At 43.9% G+C, this 22558-nt stretch overlaps 2 protein-coding genes across 37 annotated transcripts in view; one reads left to right on the forward strand and one right to left on the reverse strand.

The window, feature by feature from the left end:
- Positions 1 to 4962, reverse strand: part of TCF12 (transcription factor 12) — a 141706-nt gene extending 136744 nt beyond the window's left edge. For 12 of the 30 annotated variants that reach the window (XM_083586462.1, XM_083586464.1, XM_083586460.1 and 9 more), the window contains exons 1-3: positions 3178 to 3321; positions 2206 to 2302; positions 1303 to 1375 (exon numbers count right to left, since the gene is read on the reverse strand). In XM_083586462.1, coding sequence (XP_083442588.1) covers positions 1303 to 1375; positions 2206 to 2286 — 154 coding nt within the window. In that variant the 5' untranslated portion in view covers positions 2287 to 2302; positions 3178 to 3321. Of the gene's footprint in view, positions 1 to 1302; positions 1376 to 2166; positions 2303 to 2748; positions 2802 to 3177; positions 3322 to 3718 lie in introns of those variants that run through there. The other 18 variants (XM_083586458.1, XM_083586487.1, XM_083586479.1 and 15 more) reach the window with 4 other exon arrangements.
- A 5608-nt stretch (positions 4963 to 10570) lies between these two features.
- ZNF280D (zinc finger protein 280D) overlaps positions 10571 to 22558 on the forward strand; it is a 34678-nt gene continuing 22690 nt past the window's right edge. The window contains exons 1-7 of one of the 7 annotated variants that reach the window (XM_083586165.1): positions 10635 to 10968; positions 13254 to 13337; positions 17636 to 17784; positions 18461 to 18526; positions 18624 to 18922; positions 20391 to 20484; positions 21301 to 21324. In XM_083586165.1, coding sequence (XP_083442291.1) covers positions 17643 to 17784; positions 18461 to 18526; positions 18624 to 18922; positions 20391 to 20484; positions 21301 to 21324 — 625 coding nt within the window. In that variant the 5' untranslated portion in view covers positions 10635 to 10968; positions 13254 to 13337; positions 17636 to 17642. Of the gene's footprint in view, positions 10969 to 13206; positions 13338 to 17635; positions 17790 to 18460; positions 18527 to 18623; positions 18923 to 20390; positions 20485 to 21300; positions 21325 to 22558 lie in introns of those variants that run through there. The other 6 variants (XM_083586166.1, XM_083586167.1, XM_083586164.1 and 3 more) reach the window with 6 other exon arrangements.

The raw sequence follows: 22558 nt of genomic DNA on the forward strand, positions 1-22558 counted from the left end.
TTATGTCTACACTGGGTCTATTATGAAATATATCAAAACCTTTTTAAAATTATCCAACAGCAATCTAAATATTAATTTTCATTCAACAAAACTTTCATTGAGAGTTTAATTCAGACTTGGCTGCAACAATATTAAAAGACTCAAAACTAGTAGACAGACTGGCTTGCTTTTTATCCATTCAGAAGTTAATCTCCTTGGGTAATTCAAGTTTAGATAGAATACCAAAGATTTGTGAGGAAGGACAAGACTCAGATTCCCAGTTAGATTATGGAAATACTTACTAGATTACCCCTGACAATTAGAAGTCAACACAAATAAAAATGCAACAGTGCTTCCAAAACTAATAACATAGCATTTGATAATATGCTTTATTTTCCTTATCTATAAAAGACAACAAGTACAACAGATCAACACAATTCTCTGAAAATGCTTTCCAATAATGCAATCTCATATCATTCTACACTGGTCAAACTAAAATAGTCATCTATTTTAAATCTGCAGCTCAGTTATGCCTACTGTGAATTTAAAGTAGGATATGAATGTATACGTAACATATGCAGGAGAGAGAAGAATGCCAGAAAACATGTTTTAGGCACAAGGTTCTAGAAGCACTGGAAGACAGAATAACAGCTCTGCACTGCTGCCATTGCAATTTACAGCATTTTTAAAGAAAAGCATTATCTTCAATACAATTCAATTTCAAATTTTATTTCCTCAGCAAATACTTCATCTCCCAATTTAAATAGCTTATGCACACATAAATACACATCTGTTCAATCTGGTCAATATACATTATACATTTGCCTCTCTTTTGCTACTTAATTTGACCAGGTGATCTCTAGAAACAAAACACTGTTTTCCCTATTTAGCTGTACTTTATTCTAGTCTTGCTTTATGCCTTAATTTTGTATAAATTACACAAAAGGCTTTCAACTTCAATATTTTGAATTTATGTTAATGTTACTTCAGTCACTAAAAGTTTTTTAAAATTCAAAAGAAATAATATAATTCCAAATTACTGACAAAAAACTGAATATCCACATTTTCACAAATACCTGTCTTCCTGCAAACCCAATATTCTCAATTGAATTAACCTTTAAACTCATTCCACAGCATCAACAAACTAGAGATTCCAGCAGAAAACTAATTCATTTTTAAAGTGTTTACACTGCATTTGTTTTAACTCCTTGAAAACTATATATTTCATCCACAAAAGTTTGTCGTATACAAATGAAGATTTTATATATAACATAATACAACAGCATTGCTCTTGAACTTTTATGCTTTTCAGCTGCCTCTTACCTGATCCACTGAACTGGCTGCTTCCTAGTGTTGTTGGTCTAGTTTTCCCACTATTAAGAGGTGGAGAAAACATCTGCAAAACAAGTGGATGCATTTCAGTCAGCATGGAATGAAAACTAATTCAGTTATGTATATTTGGAATGTAAAAAAAGCTGGGAATACATTCATAGAAAAATTAATAGCATTAACTGTGCTTAAAAATGTTTCATAACACAGAGAATTAGTGGTACAATTTTTAAGGTCAGTAACATGACCAGTTTATTACTCAATATAATAGGTCTATTGGTCAAAATACTACAAGTGCAGGATAACCTAACAAAGCCAAGTAAGTATTCTGTATTTTACTTTCACAAAATACACTTGATTTAAGTAATAATAATGTAAGACATTGTGGGACATCATGACTTGCTTCCAATATTACAGTGCAAAAGAGGAATAAAGATACTAGGGCTGCAATCCTACACAGACTTACCTGGGAGTAAGTCCAATTCAACTCAATGAGGTTTACTTCTGAGCAAACATACGCAGAATTGAACTGAGACTACAACCCTAATTATGGATACATGAAGGCAGGTCCCACTCTTCTGAGCAAATAGGATTAGGATTAAGCTGCTTGGGGTCCCCCTCCCCATTACCTACACTGCATTTTTACAGAAAAAACAAACACCCTTTGAGCTATCTGTGGAAAACAAACGAGAAAAGCTATCCAATGGCTATCTATGGGTCTGCTGGATTTTAACCAGTTAAGATGACTGACCCAGAGCCTTCAATACGGGAGTCTACTTATTACATCCAAGTTTCCCCTTTGGCTGAGCCAGAAGCAACCAAGCCCTGCACGCTGCCCCACTTCTCGGTCCGCTTTACCGTGGAGAAGCCATAAGAAGACTTCGAAGAATATCCTACCGCGCTGAAGTCCAGCAGGTCGCTCAATTCCTTGTCTGTCCCTATAGCGGCCATCCGCTGCTGCTGAGGATTCATCTTCATCCACTTACGGAGGGTCCTAAGCTGCAACAAAAGGGAAAGGAAGAGGCGCGTTAACCAAAACAAGGAGGACGGCATCCTCAGCCTTGAGCAGCCCCTCGCAAAGCCAAAGATCATTCTTCTTTGCCCCGCATCTCAAAGGCACCCAAAAGCAGCAGCAGCAGCAGCAGAGCCAACTCCGTGGAAGTTTCTTTCCTCCCTCCCTCCCTCCTCCATCCCAGAGATGTTCGCACCCACAGAATTTAATCCTCGCCTTGGGGAAGAAAGGCGCGGGCTCGGGAAGCGGGCAAGAGGGGATGCCTAACAGGAGCAGCCCAGAAGGGGAAGAACGAAGAGCGCCGAAGCGGAGGCAAAGTCCTCCAAGCAGGCCGAGCGGGGAAGTGAGCGGGTGGGCCGAGGGCAAGGCGGGCAGGCGCTCGACTCCCTCCCCTCGACGAGGCTGCGAACAATAAGTCTCTCGCCCACCTCTCCGCGCCAGCGAAGCGCCGCCAGGAACCCGAAGTTCGCGGGAAACTGGAGAACGCGGCGTGTGGGGAGGCGCAGGGGCCACTAGTTGGGGGCGCGGAGGGGCCGCGCTTCCTGGAACAACCCCGCCGGCCTGCGCGGAAGAGCCAGAGGAGCACCCCTGCCGCCCCCGCGCCGAGAGGGGGTCTCCTGCCCGCCCATCCCGCGGCCCCGGCCGCCTCCCAAAACAGGGCGCCGGAGCCTCTCAGCACCAGGCGCGATACTGCCCAGGCGCGCGCCCCGGGCCGTGCGCGTCCCCGCTTCTCCTCCCTCCGAGCGGGGAGGGAGCCCCCTCCGGCCGCCACCGGCTTCCCTTCCCCTCGGTCCCCACCCCTGCCCGCTTCTCCCGCTCCCTCCCTCCCTCCCTCCGTGACGCCTGCCTGCCTTTACCCGGTTCCCGGCCCCGCTGCCCGGGTCCAAGTGGCTCTTCTCCTTCTTAGGCGGCGGCGGCGGCAGCGTCGCCACCGCCCCGGAGTCAGTCAGGAGAGAAGCAGCAGCAGCAGCAGCGGAGGAAGACGGAGCGGAGGGGCGAGAATGCCGCGCGCTCTCCTCTCCCTCAGCGCGTCCTTCCTTTTCTTTCTTCCGCCTGCCCTCTTCGCGCTCGGCCGCTCCGTCGACTGCCGCCCGTGGCCTCCCTTTCCTTCCCCAGCCCGCGCCTGCCGGTCTGCCTTTCTTGCTCCCCCGCCCCGTCTCGACGGAACTTGCGGGGCCTCCCCTCAGGCAGACATTTTTGGGCTTCGGGGCCTCAGCACCGCCACGTTCAAGGTTCCTGCTCTGTATCCCTCCGCGCTTGGCGGCGGCAACAGCAACCTCAGCAGCAGCGCCGCGAAGAGCGCGGCGGCGATTAACCCTTCTCTGCCTGACGAGTGCTGCCGCCGCCGCCGCCTTAATAAAGCCAGCGGCCCTCACTTAGTCTCTGTGAGGTAAAGACCTGGAGCAGGGAGAAAGCGGGCGCTTCTTCTCCGGCCGTCGGCCTCGTCTCCTTGCCGGGTCCCGCCCGCCTCTTCTCCCCTCAGCGAGCGAAGAAGCGGGCGCCGAGGAGCCAGGAAGCCCAGGTGGGCGGGCGGCCCCGGCGCTACTTCCTCCCGCAGGCGCGCTTCAGGGACCTGGTCTCCCGCCGGCTTCCTTGGGAGTAAGCGCCGCTCTGAGCGCAGCGGGACTTGCCCCGCGTCAAGGCACCGAAGAGAGGCGCGGAGTTTTAACTCTGGCGCAAGAGTTCCGGAACAAACCGGCTGCCTCAGCTAGTTTCGATTCTCGGCGGGAAGGGGAGGCTTCGCTTCTTTCCAGAGGGCCAGCCGAGGAAAAGCAACCCCGAGCCTTGGGGCACCCTCGGGATAGCCAGGTCCGGAAGGCTCCACCAGATGCTGTGTTGCTTCGACTTCTCCTGTTGGCTTTGTAACAAAAACATGCAACTTATCCTTAAGATCAGCCTCCATAAAGTGGCATCAATTTTCAAAAAGGAATCGTTTGGCCCTCTGGGTGTTGCAGAACTACAACTCCCATTAGCCCCAGCAACCATGGGAAGGAAAGATTGGAGTTCTTGTTCAGCCACATCTGGATGGCCAAAAGTTCCCCAGTTACAGGCTGGAAAGCAATATTAAAAACAGAATTATTGAGCCACCACAGCTTCTTCACTAACCCTTTAGATGCCTTTGGGAATGTCAATAAGCATGTCGATAGCTTACTATGTGTCCTTAGACTTACAAAAAGCTTTTGACAAAGTACGAAAAGGGATTGCAAGCAACTCCAAAAGGATTTCTCCTAACTGGCTGGACAGGAAGTAAAATGACAAATGCAACTCAATGCAAACAAATGTAAAGGGCTGGACCAGGGGCAAAGAATCCTATTTTCACATATATGCTCATAGGGTCTGAACTGGTGGTGCCTCCCCAGGAATAAAACACTGGGGTTGTAGTAGATACTCCGATGCAGATGTTGATCCATTGTGCAGCAGCTGAAAAAAAGGCAGACTCCACATTAAGAATTAAGGAAAGGAACTGAAAATAAAAGTATGTACAGGTCTACTCACTTCACCTCAGAATGGATATTGTGTGAGCTGGAAAGGGTTCAGAAAAGGGCAACCAAAATTATCAGGAGGAGAGGACAAAGTTGCAACATATGGGGCTTTTTAGTTTAGAAGAAAGGTGAGTAAGAGGAGACATAAGAGGTATATAGAATTATACATGGTAGGAAGATTTAGGACAGAGACAAGTGCATACTTAAACTATAGAATTAGTTCCCACAAGAGGTAGTGATCCCATTGGATGGCTTTAAAAGAGGATTAGACAAATTCATGGAGGATAAGGCTATCAGTGTCTATTAGCCACAATGGCTATGTTCTATCTCCATTATCCAAGGCAAAATGTATTTGAATGACAGTTATCTAAGAATCACTGGGGGTGGGGGTGCTGTACTCAGCATGCATGTGCATCTGTTTGGCCATGGTTCTTATAGTCTGCACAAATCTCTCCAAGGCATAGCAGCCCTGAGGGGGGCGGGCTGTGTGTGTGATGGCAAGTCTTTGTGCTGGCTTTCACTCAAACAGGAATCACTAAGGATGAGTTACTTTAAATTAGATTTTTTTAAAGGTACAACAAAATACTTAAGATATTTGCATCTTATCCTTCCAAATTTATTTTAACATAGCAGCGCTTTAAAATGCACAAGCATACAACATTAAAGCAAATGTGATGGCAGAGCAACAAAGATGGTGAGGGGGACTTGGAGACTAAGTCACAATGAGGAAAGGTTGAAGGTGTTGGGTGTGTTGAGCCTGGAAAAGAGGCTTCAAATACCTGTAGTTCAAGGGCTCTCACATAAATGATGGAGCAAATAGGTTTTCCATTGATCCAGTTGGTAGGAACCGAATTAATGACTTAAAATGCAGGAAAAAGGAGATAAACAAAACAGGAAGAATGGTGTGATTGTAAGAATTGTTCAACAGTGAACAGCCTACCTTGAAGAAAGGTAGAGATTTATTTGCAGAGAGGGGATGGTCAGCTATCAGGGATGCAATAGCAACAGATTTCATGCATTGACAGCAGTGGGGGTTAGATCATTAGGTGGTTTTAGAAGTATTAATTCTGTTAGTTACTTTACTTCATCTTAGTCATTCAAGTCTTTATTTCTGGTCCACCAAAATAACTGAAGGTTGTTTATGTACAGTGCAGCTAGCATATTGTGTATATTCAGACCCTTAGCTCTGACCCTGAGGTTGTTGTGAACAGAAAATGAGACAACCTCCTACATATATTGCTCTGAGCTTCAAAGAAGTATGGGATAAAAATGTGATAAACAGGAATTAATGTAAAGAGTATTTGCACAAATTCAAGAGCTTGCATGTTACTGGAGGTGATTTACATGTGCCACAGGAGGTAGTGTGGGGCATGACACAAAGAAAGGAAAAAAAACACATCAATGTCATCTTACATCTACTTGCTCTGGTACAGACACATCAATTTTACCAACATAGGCATGTCAGCATTTTTAGGATTGGTGCATAAAAAGGTTTAAGTAACGATGACAACAGTATTTGCTTCAGATACAGGCAGTACATTATTTTTAATAGTCTGCTCTAAGCCTTTGTGCAACGTGGGGGTGGAAGGAAATCAAATGTGTCACTACCTTTTGAGTCAAGTGTGTGCCAGTGATGGATGAGGCAACGGTACCAATCAATAAGTCACTGCATCGTCAAAAAGCGAGATGACAAAATGTCTACAGCGTCTTGGCCACCAGCATGAGCAAATATCTACAGATAATTAACAAAAAATTAAAAACAGCTATGCACAACCCAATCTTGAGCAATTCTAACGTCTGAGGGATGTATTCCCAACTAAGTATGCACACAACTGTAGTCGTGCAGCACAATACTATAAATATCTACTCAAAAGTTAAGTCTCATTGAGTGCAGTGAGGCTTGTATCCAGGAAACTGAGTATAGGGTTTGCAGCCCTAATCTGTAGGATCCATGGACTCATTAAAGGTTACAAATGACAAACTAACCTTTAGTGAAATAAATAACACTGCACTATTTCTCATTGTATAGTAACTGATTCTCGCCCATTTAAGTTCTTCCAAAGAACTTGGCCTTTTCCACTTCCAAATGAAAAGCAGGCTTTGTTAGATTTTTTTGAGGGAGCTTCAAATATAAGGAATGACCCATAAGCACCTATATATAAGCATTTATACATTGCCCCATTATTCAACTTTGCTTCTGTCACTAGTTGCCATTGTTAGCTAGTCAGCCATGGAACATATACTGCAAATGGACCAGATCTCTTAAATATCAGTGCTATGTCCTTTGCAAATAATTTTGTCTGTATAAGTGAAAATGAAAGCAAGGCAGTTGAACTGTCCATCAAAATTAAAAACTGGTAGATGCTGTAAGCGTTCTCCGCTTTCATCCCATAATGTCCATGTAAGCAACTTCTTTCTGTGTAATTAGCATTGGGAATATTTTTAGATTTATTTATCATTTGTGCATTTGCTGTCCTGGGCTCCTTTGGAAGGAAGGGTAGAATAAAAATAATAATTAATAATAATAGTTTTAGCACAAAAGGAACAGCATTTTACCTGATACAAAGAAATTGGTGATTTCTTAAACGGTTTCCTGATTGAATGGCTTGGCATTTAATACTTCAATTGGAACTGCAACAACTGCGAAGTCAAGTTCTCTTGAAAGTAGAGTGGCTTTATCCACCAAAAGTATAGCTAGTGGGTCCTTAAGAATAACACGGGTTCTTCCCCAAACTGGGAGTTGGCAACCTCTGGACTGACTGAAAGTGTTCTGCTGGCTGCCTATTTGAGGATGCAGTGCAGTTTGCAAAATGTGTCATCTTTGCCACCTGTACTGCAGCATGGTAAGCACAATTATGTGCCCTAAATGGTGTTTGGGCAACGTCAAAACAAGACTTGTATCACTTGTGCCCTAGTCATCATCTGGCTTGCTTTATAGCCTGCAGCTTCCCAGAATACTAAGAAGCCATATTGGCTCAGCAACACTGGAAGGAACAAGCATCCATTGTGTCAGCCACTCATCTCCTCTCACCATTTCACAGCAACAGAATAGTTGGCTTTCTTCATTATTTTGAATAGTTCTTTTATGATACTTGCTTTTTCCTATGTGAAATCTCATGAAGAAGAAAAAAAAAAACAACCAAAGCAATATAAATGTGCCAGTCGTTATTGATGGTCAAATTTGGGTAATTAGAGCAGTGGGTGTTGATTGAGAGAGATTAATGCTTTATTGATCATACACACCATACTTTGCTGATTGAAGGTATTTCTCCAGTGCAATTGACCCTGGGCTGGCCACCTGAATAGTTAATAGTTTGCATTTTATTCAGTTTATTGTTTTTTCTTTGTGTTAATTGTACTTCTTGACATGTATCTTTAATGAACCTCAGTAAAATAATTTTGAAAAATCAACTTTTGGGACTGAGATTATTTTGTGGGGGCAAGAAGAGTGCAGGGGAGACTGCAGCTTGAAATTTGTTAGAATGCAGTGCAGGGATGGTGGCTCCAAATAATATCCACAACTTATCTCCAGATGTGATAAAAATGCTTTATTATATTTACATCCCATCTAGGTCACCAGTCACCAGTCACTGGCATTCATTGACAAACAGCAAGTGATCAGAAGCCATTAAGCAAGCATCTTCAGCTAAACTCATCAGCTAAGCATCATTGCCCATTACAAAGCTAGCAAGCGAAAAATAAATAAAAGGGGAAAAGGCTATCTCTCAATTGACACCCTAACCTTTTATATGCTGTAGTTTCCAGGAGGGGCATGTTACAGAAAACCATAGCAGCTTGTGAAATACGGTAGTCCCATTTGAAATAACGAGCAAATTAAGAGTTATAAAGCTTTAGAGTGGAATGCCTTAACAAACAGAATTTATGTCAGAAAAATCTGTGCTGCTTTTTCTCTTTCTCCCATTCAGACACTCCTTGTCCCAGAAAATATGTGACTTGTTGAAAGTATAAGTTACAGTTGTTCCCTGATGTAACAATTCTGAATGGAAAGCAGCCTCAGAAAAAATAATGCTGCCACCCTTTCCTGCCATTTCTCTAGCCTTATCAGCTGGCTGAAAAATAAAATATTAGCCTGTCTTCAATTGTCAAAGTGATGAGCTCTTTTCCACTGACTTGAACATGGTCTTCTGAAAAAAACTAATTTTGGGGATTGGCAGATCTGGTGGGTAATCCTGGATTCGAGTAAAGTATACGAATAGCTTTCACATGAAAAATATGAATAAATATGACATTTTAAAGCATTGTCAAACTTGGATAAGTATCTATGTGTTGCAGAAGTTTGACATCTCCACTCCATCTGCCCAAATGTCCAGAACCAGCTTCCTGAGGCAGTGTTGAAAAATCCTTTGCACAAAAAGATAGGTTGCAAGGGAAGGAAACAGAGTAAATTCCATCAACTAGCTGGTTTATTTAATTAAAATAATACAGATTTTAAGAGGAGAGTTAATCTGAGTGGAGGCTTGTAGCTGACTCAGGCTGCAAATGTGAGCCCAAGAGGTTTAAGGGCACAAAAGGCAGCCATTCAGCCATTTGGGACGCTTTATACGAGGGATGGGGGTGGGGGGAATTGAGGTTTCTCTTCATCTGTTTTCTCTTCACTTTCCCCAAGCCAGAAGGGAGTGTTGTGTCCTGGGTGGGTGTGTAGAACAAGATAGCAGCCACAAAAGGAAGAGTCCCAAGTGAATGTGGCATTCCTGGCAGCAGGGCTCCTATGCTTTGGACAGTTGCCTGGCAGGCAATTCAACAGGTTCAGCCTGACTGGCAAGCAGAGTCAGTGCCTCTGAGAGAGCATGAGAAGTGCACGGCTGCCAGATTAGGCCAAAGGGGCCATTCAGTCCGGCATCCACAGGGACCAACCAGGTGCCCACGAGTGAGAGACGCCCTCAAAATCAGTCGTGTGTCCGAGTTATTTGTCCCCTATAGCCTTTGTCCCCTATGACTTTTGCCTCACCCCTTTATAAAGCCCTCCAAGTTGGCCGCTGTTATGTACTGAGTTGAATAGGATCCAAAATGCAGCAGTCTGATTGGTCCTAGAACAATAGGATCCAGAATGCAGCAGTCTGATTGGTCCTAGAACAACAGGATCCAGAATGCAGCAGTCTGATTCGTCCACAGGAGCCACCCAATCCAGCTCCAGGTGGAAGTGAATCCGCAACCTGATTGGCCTCCAGTAGAATCCTGGAATTAGCCAATCACGTGGGGCCCATTGTGTAAATAATGTATATAAAGCAGCCATTCTGGGGGAACTTCCATTCCTCCTCACCACTATGAGCGGAATAAAGAGCATGAAATACACTCTTGACTCTGAGCATATTTCAGCTGCCATTATCACACACCCCCAGGGCCGGATTTCGGTTTGATGAGGCCCTAAGCTACTGAAGGTAATGGCTCCCTTTATATGTCCAGCTGTCCTTTGTCAACAACAAATTGTTGCTGTGTTTTGTGTTGAATATATGCTATATAGTAATTTATGGACCTAATAGGTATCTATAGGGATATTTTGGTGAGCAGGTGGGGCCCATTACTTACATCATAGGAGCCTACACAACACAAACAGTGTTGCTGTATGTAGGTCTTACTTTGTTTTTTATCATATATTTTGTAAATGTACATCCAGTTTTTTCCCCTTTAATTTTTTTTGGGGGGGGCTCCCAAGAGAGTGAGGCCCTAAGCTATAGCTTGTTTAGCTTATACGTAAATCCGGCACCGCTTGACGCGCCCCATTCCCCCGTCTTGTGGCGGCCAGTTCCGCAGCCTAAAACCCTCCGCGCTGCGACGACAGCGCCTTCCTCTCGCGTTATTCGGTCTCCGGAGGGGGAAAGAAGGGAGGGCCGGCCTCCTCGCCTCTCCCAGCGGCTGGTACCCGGAGCTGCCTCCGCCCTCGCCAGGGACTGCGACCGCCCTGAGGGGAGCGGAGGGCGGCCCGGCGGCCTCACGCCCCGCCCCTCGCGCGTCCGCCCGCCGCCAGGAGGCCGCGAAGGAGGAGGAGTTGGAGGCGGCGCTGCTGCTGCCTCCGTCGTCGCTGCTGCTGCTGCGGCGCCTCCACAGGCTCGGCCTGCCCCGCTCCTTCCTCCACCCTCCCGGGCGGCCCGCGCGCCGCCTCCCCTCCGCCCGCCCCGCGCCTCCTCCTTCCTCAGGCGCAGCACGGTAAGCCCCTTCCCGCCCTCGCCCGCCCGGCCCGGGCCTGCTCTCCCTCACGGTGGTCCCTCAGGAGGGATTGTTGCCTACGAGACCGCCGCCGCCGCCATCTTGGCTGGGAGGGAAGCCCGGCCTGGCGGTGACCCCGTGGCTTAGGCAGGCCAGCTCGCCACCGCCGCCGCCTCCTCCTCGGCGGGCCTGCCTGCGGGGCGGCTGTGAGGCCTGGCCTGGGTTTCGCCTGGCGGGCTGGGGGGGTCCAGCGGCCGGCGAGGGGAGGCGGGCGAGGGCCGGGCCTGGTTTGGCGGGAAGCTCCCTCTCTGGGGATGGGGAGATGGCTGGAGCCCCGGGGAAAGGGGGGCGGCGGCCCTCCGCGCAGCATCTCGGGCCCAGACCCAAGCAGTGTCGGGGCTGCACCGCTTTCACACAAAGGGCATTCAGGTGTGCGTGGAAGAAAGCGGCGGGCGCTAAGCGGCTAGCTTTCTGCGCGCAGGGCCTTTTCCCTCCTCAGGGCCAGCCCCCCCCCCCGGCCCATGCACCGGTTCTGGCTGCTCCAGGAGACCTTGTCCCAGGAGGAACTTGAAGAAAGGCTTGCTGAGTCCGTGTAGCAAAAGCAGCAGGGAGCCTTAGTTTGATGGAGAAGGGTGAGGGGTTAAGATAGGTCTACTCTTGTTGAATAATGTGCTGTTGGAAGTGGGTTAGTTACAGTGGTACCTCGGGTTACATACGCTTCAGGTTACAGACTCTGTTAACCCAGAAATAGTACCTCGGGTTAAGAACTTTGCTTCGGGGGGCGGGGCCACTAGGTGGCGCATCCGAAGATGGCTGACAATAACATCTCTCCGACCCACACGAGGTAATTTGGAGGCTATGATGGGGGTAATTGGCCTCCTTAACCCCCCCAGGATTGTGGGGGGGGGGCGGCCCTTGCCTGCTGTGCCCTATACCACCCCCGAATTTGTGGGGGTGGGGGCACTAGGCACAAAGCCCTCCTGTGGGATTCCGGTACTCCTGGACGCCGTCCCTGATTCGCGCCGCTAGTTGCAAGCATCTTCAAAAGAAACAATTTGGACGAGATAAATTGCACATGCTTCAAGGAAAACGGGGAGTAAAGACTGCTGACAGAAGAGATCTCTGATAACAAGACAAGAATAAAATATGAGAAGATACGGTATGACTGAGGGGGGAGGGGGAAAAAAAACCTGCCTTCCTTTTTCTTATGTGATTTAACAAGAATCCCCTCCCCTAATGAGTCAGAAACTAAGGACTTAAGCTGTGGATTTAAGGCTGTGTGGAGATAAACTTTCGAACCAAAGCAATGTTTCAAGATGAAGCTGGAAAGCTAAGAGTTTTGGAATGACGCAGTTAAAAATGCCGTCGCCATTTTGGGAGGCATTGTTGGAGCTCTTGGGTCTGGGAGGAGAAAGAGAGAAATAGAGTTGTTTACATATCGTAGATCAACTTCTCGGTGGGACTTAAGAGCGACAAATGCCAAATTTATGATGGAAAGAGCGATGTTATCTACGAAGGAGATATATGGAAACCATCTGGACTTAGTGGAGGAACGGGAAATCCACACAGGATTATTATTTTGCTTATCGTCTTAAGGAGACTAACAGAAGAGATCGTAAAGGAAAAATAGAAATTATATGAACAAGATATGATGTGGAAACACCAAGATAAGACTGGATAGAATTATGAATTTTGTTTGGACTGATTGGGACTGATTTGGACATTAACGCAGTAATAAGAAGATGATCTGAATCCCCCTTTGGATCTTGAAGTATGGGTTCCCCCAACAAAATTTAAAAATTTGGCTTTGTAATTTGGAATTTATGTGATGTGATTTAATTTGATGTGATTGGCCAGTTAATAAAAATTATTAAAAAGAAAAAAAGAACTTTGCTTCAGGATGAGAACAGAAATCGCGTGGCGGTGGCGGCAGCAGGAGGCCCCATTAGCTAAAGTGGTTCTTCAGGTTAAGAATGGACCTCCAGAACGAATTAAGTACGTAACCAGAGGTACCACTGTACACGTGTTTGTTGTTTTTCATAGCAGACTTTCCCAGGAAAGGGGTGGTGGTGGTGAGTTCACATGAGAAAAAAATAAAGGCCAGGAACAAGCTTTCAGCTCTCCCCAGATGCTGCTACACTTGGAACACTACTTCTTCAATGTGATCCTAGTATAGACAACAGTTTGTAGCCATCTCAGTTCAATAAATAGGATTTATAGAATCTCATATTTGTACAGTTGGAGGAGACCCACAGTGTCATCTTGTCCAACTACCTGCAACACAGGAATCACATCTGAAGAATCTCTGGCAGATGGTCATCCACCTGTTTTAAGAACCTCCGATGAAGGAGAGCCCACCATCTTCCAAGGTAGTTTGTTCCACTGTCAAACAGCTCAGGCAGTTCCTAATGTTTATTTTGAATCTCCTCTCTTGTAATTTGAATCCATTGGTGTGTGTTCTACCCTCAGCAGCAACTGAAAACAATTCTTGCTTCATCTTTCATGTGACAGTCTTCTAGATATTTGAAGATGGCGATCATACCACCTCTCAGTCTTCTCTAGGCTAAACATATGCAAGTCCCTCAACAATTCCTCATAAGGCTTGGTTTCCATACCCTTGAGCTTGTTGGCCACCCTCCTCTGCACACATTCTAACTTGTCAGTGTCCTTTAATTGTGATGTCCAAAACTGGACACAGTACTCTAGGTGGGGCATGACAAGAGGAAATGGAGTGGTCCTGTTACTTGCCTTGGCCTGTACACTAGACTTTATTAAACGTGGAACAAGCATTATGCCCATATCCTTCCTTCTGTTTGTTGCTTAATCAAATATCTTCTAAAAATTAGTTTTATTTATAAGAATATTTATAAACCGGTAACTCGTAAAACAACCAAGTCAGTGTACATTAAAATCATTGAAACACAATAAAGCTTTAAAATTGCATAACAAATGACCAACACTATTTATAAATACAAAAGGAAATTCAATATTTCAAAGGCAATATTTAAAAATCCTGAGGTATTAACATAAGATTATTATAGAAATCATCTTGAAATAACCTTTCTCTTGTGTGAAAAAAAAAATGCAGGAGGCCTGTTTCTTCTCGTACACTACCAGCTGTATGAAATCCATTTCCATCTTAAATCTGAAGATATGCGAACAAAACATTGAGTCTGCTGATGGCACCCTCACAAGAACTAAGGAATTGAAGTTAAACTGAGCACATACATACAAACAAAACACCTTACAGTCTTAAGACATTCAAGTTACTGATTGGAAGTGTTGTTTTATTGCTAAAACAGAACTGTTTAATTTAAAATTGGTCCAGTTCAGGCATAACTATCTGACTCTATCTGAAAACACTCTTTGCTGTTTTCAGTCAGTAATGTTTTATTTGGGACTGGGAAACATGTGGCTCTACAGATGCTGCTGGACTAAAGTTCCCATCATCCTTGACCATTGGCCATACTGGCAAGGACTGATGGGAGATGTAGTCCAAAACATTGAAAGACAAGCATTTGGAGAGGCCTAGTAAACAGGACTGCAGCCTTTGGTTACTTTTATTGTGTAACTGTAACAGACTGAATATTGAACGAGTGTGTGTTCTTTTAAAGAAAGTCTCTCAGTCAGTAAGGTAGTTTGTAATAATAGTGTAGCCTGTCAGACCTTCCATAGTCAGATCACTGAAGGCAGCTTTCTAGCACTAATTGGAACTCTCCCATCATTTGTAAGACAGAGCACTTGGGGAGATACAGCACTGTGCTGCTTATATGGAAAAAATTATATTTAAAAAAACGCACACAGAACACTTGATCCAAAGCAAAGGAGTCCACATTACATTGTTTAAGAAGGACGTTAACATTTGTAATGTAACAGTTGCACTTTGCTTTGCCTCATGTGATTTTTATGCTCTAGTCAGTGATAGCAAAAGGACAGACAAAGCTAACTATCGGTTCTTATATTTTTAGCTCCTTTGCTTTGTTCCTGTGCAACCTGAGATCCTAATACCTTACACACAATGTTAAACATAATGTTAAGGATTCCTCCATTGGCATTTTTAGCAAGTTGTAGAGAGGAGCTTAGTGCAGTTCTTTCAGCTAAACATTTTTTTCATTTCAAAAAATCTAGGCAGAAGAGTTCTGTAACTCTTAGATTTTTACACTGTGTTGTGAATTCTAACAAAGATGGTATGTTGTTACAGTGGTGGTGGTGGCTGTTGGCTTTTTTTAGATTACTGTTGTTTTCTGGTTACAGATAGGTAGCCGTGTTGGTCTGCCATAGTCAAAACAAAACAATTTTTTTTTCCTTCCAGTAGCACCTTAAAGACCAACTAAGTTAGTTCTTGGTATGAGCTTTCGTGTGCATGCACACTTCTTCAGATACACTGAAACAGAAGTTGCCAGATCCGACAAGTTGTTGTTTTCCGAGCACTGATCCCACCGCATCAGCTATTACCTTAAAAGATGCTTCCACCTTGCTGGAGTAATGGATTTAACAGAAAATCACAAAATTTTTCAGTTTCATTTAGGGATCTTCTTTCCTGACTGTAGTGATGTTTTCAGATGTTCTCAGCTTTATTTATCTCAAGCTTTCATTAAGTAACTGTTGACTTCGATAAAAACGTTGCTTCATTTAAAATTGTTTTATTGTAATTTAAAATCATTCCTGCCATTGGCTACCTTGGGTGCTACTAAAATAATGTTATAGATTTGGGAGTGGGACCCCACCCCCTAAACCCTAGAAATTAATAAATGGTAGGATTTTGATTATTTGGGATGTGAAGGGAGAAATACAAACTGCAGAGGAATCTGGCCAAGGTAAGGCCATTAAGAAACAATTGAGGGTCGTTGGCAATGCAAAATGACTGTCCTTCCCCCCTGCTCTGAGATGTGAACAGAGACTGGGGTAAGGAAGGTTGCCATGGTAACTCTGTATTTGAGGAAAAGGAAAAGGGAGTCTGGTAGCAAGAGGTTCTGGGAAGGAGGAGGAGGAAGAGAGACTGGGATCCACCTGTGGGCAGGCTGGCTACAGGCTGGCTGGGGGAGATTCCTTGGATTACAGGGCTGCACTGCTGTGTGGACAAGCCCCACTTGAAATGATCAGTAAGATCTGGACTTTCCCCATTCAGACTGAAGGTGTAAATAGGTGGATAAACCATATTTCTTCAAGCTACAACAGTCTCTACTGTGTCTCAATTCTCCAAAGGGTCACAGATCCTGGGTGAGTTCCTAGAACCCCATGGGCTCTTGACACTGATTGGCGGGGGGGGAGGCACTCAACTTTTGTAACAATAATTATTAAATATGTTCTGATTTTACTTCTGTTGAAGAATTCAGCTGACTGCCTTGTTTAGATTTGCTGGTCCTCTGCTACAAAGAGATTTCACTACCATTCTGTTTATCCTTCTCTTTGCTGTATGCAAACTGCCCTGCCCTCCTGAGTGTTTTTCAAAGAACCATCACTCATTTGTTGTGTGTAAGGTTTGTGTTCAGCTGTTTAAATCCCTGGAATCAGTAGTTAGAGAAGTCCTGTGTCTGAAACCCTGGAAAGCTGTTGCCACGCGGTGTAGACAATACAGAATTTAGATGGACCAGTGATCTGATTGTGTATAAGGCAGCTTCCTATGTTCCAAAGTATGGCTTGTCAACATTTAGTTATTAAGCCTTAAGCTCTACAGTAGAGACATGGCCAATATTTTGTTGTGATAAACCTGCTCTTACTTACCTAAGGCAGAGACAATATATAACTTGTGAAATATATAACTTGTGAAATGAGGAGATAGCAAGGCTGCTTCTGGAAAGAAACAGAATACCTTGGATGCAGAGGTTTATGATCACCACAACCCTGTCACAAATGCACTCTTTCTTGGGAAGGTACTTGAGCAGGTGCAGGAAACTTGTTGCCTTCATCTATTGCAACAACATCTATTGCATCTGGTTTCAAGACTGTGTTAGCCTTGGCTGCCCTAATGAATAATCTTTTGGGGGGAAGTGTACAACCCTCTCGCTCCTGTTCAAATCTTGTGGTAGCTTTTGATACCATTGACTACGGTATCTTAGACTGGGTTTTGGGTTGGGAGTGGTGTTGCACTGATTCCACTGCTACCTATAGGACAGTTTCAGTGGGTGGCATTGGTTTACTGCACTTCATCTCCTTGGCAGTTGCTCTGTGAGATGTTACAGGTATCATTTTGACCCCAGAGCTGTTCAACATCTATATGAATGTATTTGGAGCATCATTAGGAGATTGAGAATGTGGTGCCATCAACTTGCATCAATAGGCCCATCTCTATTTCTCTTCTAAATGGGTGTGACTATGCAAGCCCTGCACTGGAGCCTGGATTCAGTGGTTGGCTGGATGAGGGCCTGTAAGCTGAGGGGGGGAATTTTGACATTACAGAGGCCTTGTGGGTGGGTAGTTCCTGGTTCTGGGAATTGGGCAGATTGCCTGTTCTAGATGGAGTTGCACTTGCCCTCAAGAGACATGCGCTGATGGTTATTAATCTTCTTAATTGTTTTTGTATTTGTTTATTAATATGTTTTGTTTTATTTTACATGGTTTATATACCTCTTAATCATTAGAACCTCCAAGTGGTTTACATAAAACCTCTAAGTGGTTTACATAAAACCTCTAAGTGGTTTACACAAAACTATTATTTGTTATCTAGTGCCACGATGGCAGAGCTATTTATGGAATGCGAAGAGGAAGAGCTTGAGCCATGGCAACAGAAAGTGAAACCAATTGTTGTGGATGATGATGATGACGATGAACCCATATTTGTTGGGGAGATCCTGAGCTCTAAACCATCCAATACCTGTAAGGTGACATTTTTTGAAAAATACTGCTCTTAGTGATATGTCTTATAATGAATGCATCTGTTCCAGTTGAGGGTTTTCTGGCAACTTGTTATAAATGAAGAGTGCCCCAAAATAAGTGATTTCTGAACAACTACCAGAATGATTTTGCTTTTCTCTGTAACTCACAGTGGATGATTGGAACCTGATCATGTCCATATTTCTGACTTCAGCATAATTTACTTTTAATTAAGTGTGCAGTTACACCCTTATTTTGACAGTTGAGATAAAGGCTTACGCAACTAGCACAATCCAAGCTCCTAGGATCCCATTTTAATGAATGACTTGCTCATACAAGTTTTAATTTTTTAGCAAGTGTTGGAGATGTTTTGGGAAACCCAACTTCATAGTTGTATGTGTGTGTGGTTAAAAACTGCAAGATAAAGATACTTTAATTAGACAGGCTTACTGAAGAGGACATGGCTATGATTGTCCTGCTTCATTCTTAGGGGGTATTTGAAAGGAATTTAGCAACTGGCTTTACTTGTGTGAAGATCTGGGTACTTCTTTTAGAGTTGCTGTAACTTCATGGTGAGGAGTAGCTTGATTTGTTTGCATCCTCTTCCATATGTTCACACAAGTATATTTTACATCTTTCTAGTTGAACTAATTAACAGACAACTCTCACTTTTAAACAGATATATTGAACAGAGTCAATCCCAGTTCACCACGGATTGGAATGCAGAATGGTGCACCAAAAAGAGGTATTCTGATGTACTCAATCTGGTGACTTTGTAAAACTGAACTCCTTATAGTCTGAATGTGGTGGAGTTAAATATATTTCATAATTCTTTGTGGCAGGTGCTGTGGCTGTTTCTCCAGGGTTTCCCTCTGCAACAAGACCCGTAACTAGTACTCTAGCTGTTCAGCCTCAGCCAAGGGTCAGTAACGTTTCAGGAACCTCTCAGGTCTTGCAGAGACCTCTTTCTGCGTGTTCCTCACTGCAGGAAGCAGCCAAGGCAAGCACTGGAATATCTCAGCCTATCAGTAGATCTGCCAGCACTCAATCATTAGCAAGGAGCCTCGGCATACCTGTAATGGCTCAGTCTCCATCCAGGCCAGTGGCCACAGTAACAGCCCAACCGGTATCATTAAATCGGGTGAGAATTGACCCTTTTATTTTATTCCAAGACGGGTTTTCTTTTATTTAACTGAACAGTGCTGACATAACAGCACTTATTAAGGGCTCTGAAAGTCATTTGCTTTTGCTGACACAGCATAGCTTCGCCTGAAAATTAGCATGTTCAGTAAAAGTAATTTGGGAAAGCAAACTGATCAAAAGTTGAACTCTTCAAGACTTTTAAAACAAAATTCTTTAATGTTCTTATAATAGTAATCATGACTATTCATATGGCCTGTATCCTATCATCTCTTAACAATTAGTCATGCTGACTGAGGCTGATGCGAATTAGTCTTCTCGAGGACTGTAGTTTGCTTCTTTTTGACTTTTATAGATTTTTAGAGTTGCAATGTTTAATTAATTAAAACATTTAATTGACTTAAAGAGCTCAGGCTGCCAATTTAAAAGCAAACAAATCATTACAAGATCTCATAAAAATTGCAGATGGCATTCCCCCTCCCTTTTTCTTTTGCATAGGAGGGAGATGTCCTATAATATGATATCTTCTCTGCCATGAGCATGCATCATCTGAAACCAAAGTTTCAAGAGTCCATGGCCCTTTCTTCACTCCTCCCTGATCCTAAATTGCAGAGCTAGTGAGGACTGATTAAATGTTTGCCTCCTTTCAAAGATGTGCTCCCAGCATTTTATAGGTAGATTTTCAGTCCTTTCAGTTGCAAATGTTTGGTTTAATTTGCAGACTCAGTTACATTGGAGATGAGAATTAAGAGGTTTTGCCAAAGACTTCTTGGAAGCAATGAGTTCTAAGAAGGGAAGTAAGAGAGGTCCCATTGGAGAGAGAGAGAGAGAGTGAGAGAGAGAGAGAGTGTGTGTGTGTGTGTGTGTGTATTTTTTTTTTGTGTGTGTGTGTGTGTGTATATATATATATATACACACACACACACACACACCCATTACAAAAAAGAGGGAAAAAAACAAAAAATGAAATCCCAACTCTTTCCCCCCCCTTTCCCAGGACAGATCAATCTAGTTAGGTTTGTCTAATCTATTCTTTCGGTAGTTGCCATTCTTCAGGGTTATCAGTAAAGTATTTTATGTATAAAAGGATGCCATCTGGCATATGGGACCATTGGACTATCGATGAATGAACAAAGATCCAGGGCAGTAATGCATCAGGATATAAGAATGAAGGACAAGGCAAGTTTCTGACTGAATCTTAGAATACAAGCTGTGATTTGTACAGACTTCTACAGAAAGGAAAATATTTCTTTGCAGAAATTGGGTGACATATTTAGCTAGATTTGGATTTGGATTTGGTTGATTTACCTATGAAACACAAACATTCCTAATTACTTTGGATTATTTTTTAAACCCTACTGAATATATGCTTATGAAGATATCATTAAGTGTTGTTTTTGAAAAGATAACCCAAAAAGAGATTACTAATTGGAATATTACAGCTGAGCTAATTAACAAATTCTTTGCAGGTTATACCGAATAATCCTTTGCCTGTAGCTTTTGGTTTAAGGCAAAATTCAGGAGTAACTCAGTGCCAGAGTGGATCTGCAGTGACTACAACAGGTATGACTAGTACATTTTCAAAGTTTATTATTCATATCATTAAAAGCAAATCTATAATAAAAAGAAAAAAGAAGCATTGCCAAAACAACCAATAAAATGTGTTTCCTGTTTTTTGGGGGGGAGAGGAGAGGCGCTTTTTAAATTGTGCATATATTTGGTGCACTAGGATCATAATGATAAATTAAGGGTTATTGGACATAGTTGTAATGATCCTCGAAGTAAAGAGGATTGCTTGAGCCTCCATAAGTATAACTAATATAAAAACAGACATTGAAATCCTTATTCCGGCACCTGACTGTATTCTTGCAAGAGGTGTTTTGATGATGGAGTTGCTGGTCTTCTGATAGGCATTGTCTGCAAGGTTTTTGAACATAAGGCATCTTTATTTTAGACTTCCTCCTTAGCTTTGGAGCCCCCCCCCCCTTACACAGAGGTTATGTTCCGGGTGCCCACACACATAAATGAAATTGCATAAACTGGGGAGCGCCCTCTAAAAAGCCTCTAAATGCCTATTTCCCCCTGCTCTACAGCTCCTTTTCCATACAACTCTCTCTTCAATTAGAGTTGAAGCTCTGGGGCCAGTAAGAGGACACGTGGGAAAGGGGCGGGTGGCAGCTGCTGCGCTTCGCCACACATCAGCTGTTAGGCAGGGAGGCTGAGCAGCCTGAACAAAGCCCCGCTGCACCTTAGTTCTTTTCAGGGCTTCATCTGCCTTCACTGACGTCCTCCTCTGGCTCCGGAGAGGCTTTCCTCGTGAGCCACAAGGACTCTCCTGCCATTTCCCGGTGTGATTCTATTTATTTATTTATTTCCCAGCACCATGTATATATGCAGTCACATGTGAGTATTTATTTCTTTGCTAGCGTGCTACTGATACGTCATTCTAAGTTTATTATACTTGCCTGCTGCTTGCCTAGTTCCAGCTGAGATGCTAAACCGTGCAAACTTCCGCCTGCAGACTTCTCATAACTGATGGCTCTTCCATATGGGGGAAAAAACTTTGAGGAAGGCCAAATTAGAACCAGACTTCCTAAGTGGCCAGTTTTCTACATGGTGCTAATTTATTTTTATTTTATTTGTGGAGGAGCATTCAGCCATGTAAGCTCCTTGTAATAATGGCTATATTTCACCTTCAGAATTAGAGACAGCATGCTTCTGAATACAAATTACTGAGGGAAAACCTTGAAGGTGGTGGTGGTGCATCCAGTCCTGGAAAAAAACCATCCTGGGCCCAGAGGTTTATTCTAACTACTTCCTAGTCACTAGTCTGGGTTCATGCCTTGTTTTGAGACAGAATCAACCTTGGCTTTCTTGATGGATGACTTTCTTTGGAAGAGGAATAGCGAGAGTTCAACCCTGTGGAATCTTCTGCATCACTGAGTGGCTTTTGGGATCCTTGACTTTACGGTGACATCCTCCTGCACTATCTCCATGTGTTAGGAGCCGTTTTATGGTGGTTTCACTCCTACACGGTTGGTTCCAGAGAGTGGTATTGGGTGACTGTGTCCTGGCCCTTTGGCAGTTGATTTGTGTGGTGCTGCAGGGCACAATTTTGTCCACGGTGCAATTTAATAGCTATAGCATTTGAGAGAAGATGTCACCAATATGTTGATGATGGTCAGCTCCATTTCTTTAGAACTTTTGTTTCAGGAGACGCTGTGCATGGGTTGGATGAGGACTGCATCCAGAGGCTGCAGCTGGATCTAATAAGGTGGAGACCATATGGAAGGGTGGTTCCCAGGTCCAGGCATTAAGTTATATACCTGTTTTGGATGGAGTTGCACTCTCTGAAGGAGCAGGTGCATCCTTTGGGAGTGCTCCTGGATCCATTGCTTTCCCTAGAGGCCCAGATGAACTAATTAGTCTCTGCTAGATAGTGATAGCTTTACTGCAGTGGTCCATGCATTAGTAACATCACAATTAGACTACTGTAGAAGCACTCTATGTAGGGCTACTTTTGTGCCTGACTTGGAAACTACAGTGAGTGCAAAATGCAGCAGCTCAGTGAGACCTCCAGGTTTACGCATATTACACCAGTGTGAAAAATCTGAACTGGGCACCTATTAGCTACTAA

Source organism: Podarcis filfolensis (assembly GCF_964270895.1).
Source record: "Podarcis filfolensis genome assembly, chromosome: 14".
Lineage (NCBI taxonomy): Eukaryota > Metazoa > Chordata > Lepidosauria > Squamata > Lacertidae > Podarcis > Podarcis filfolensis.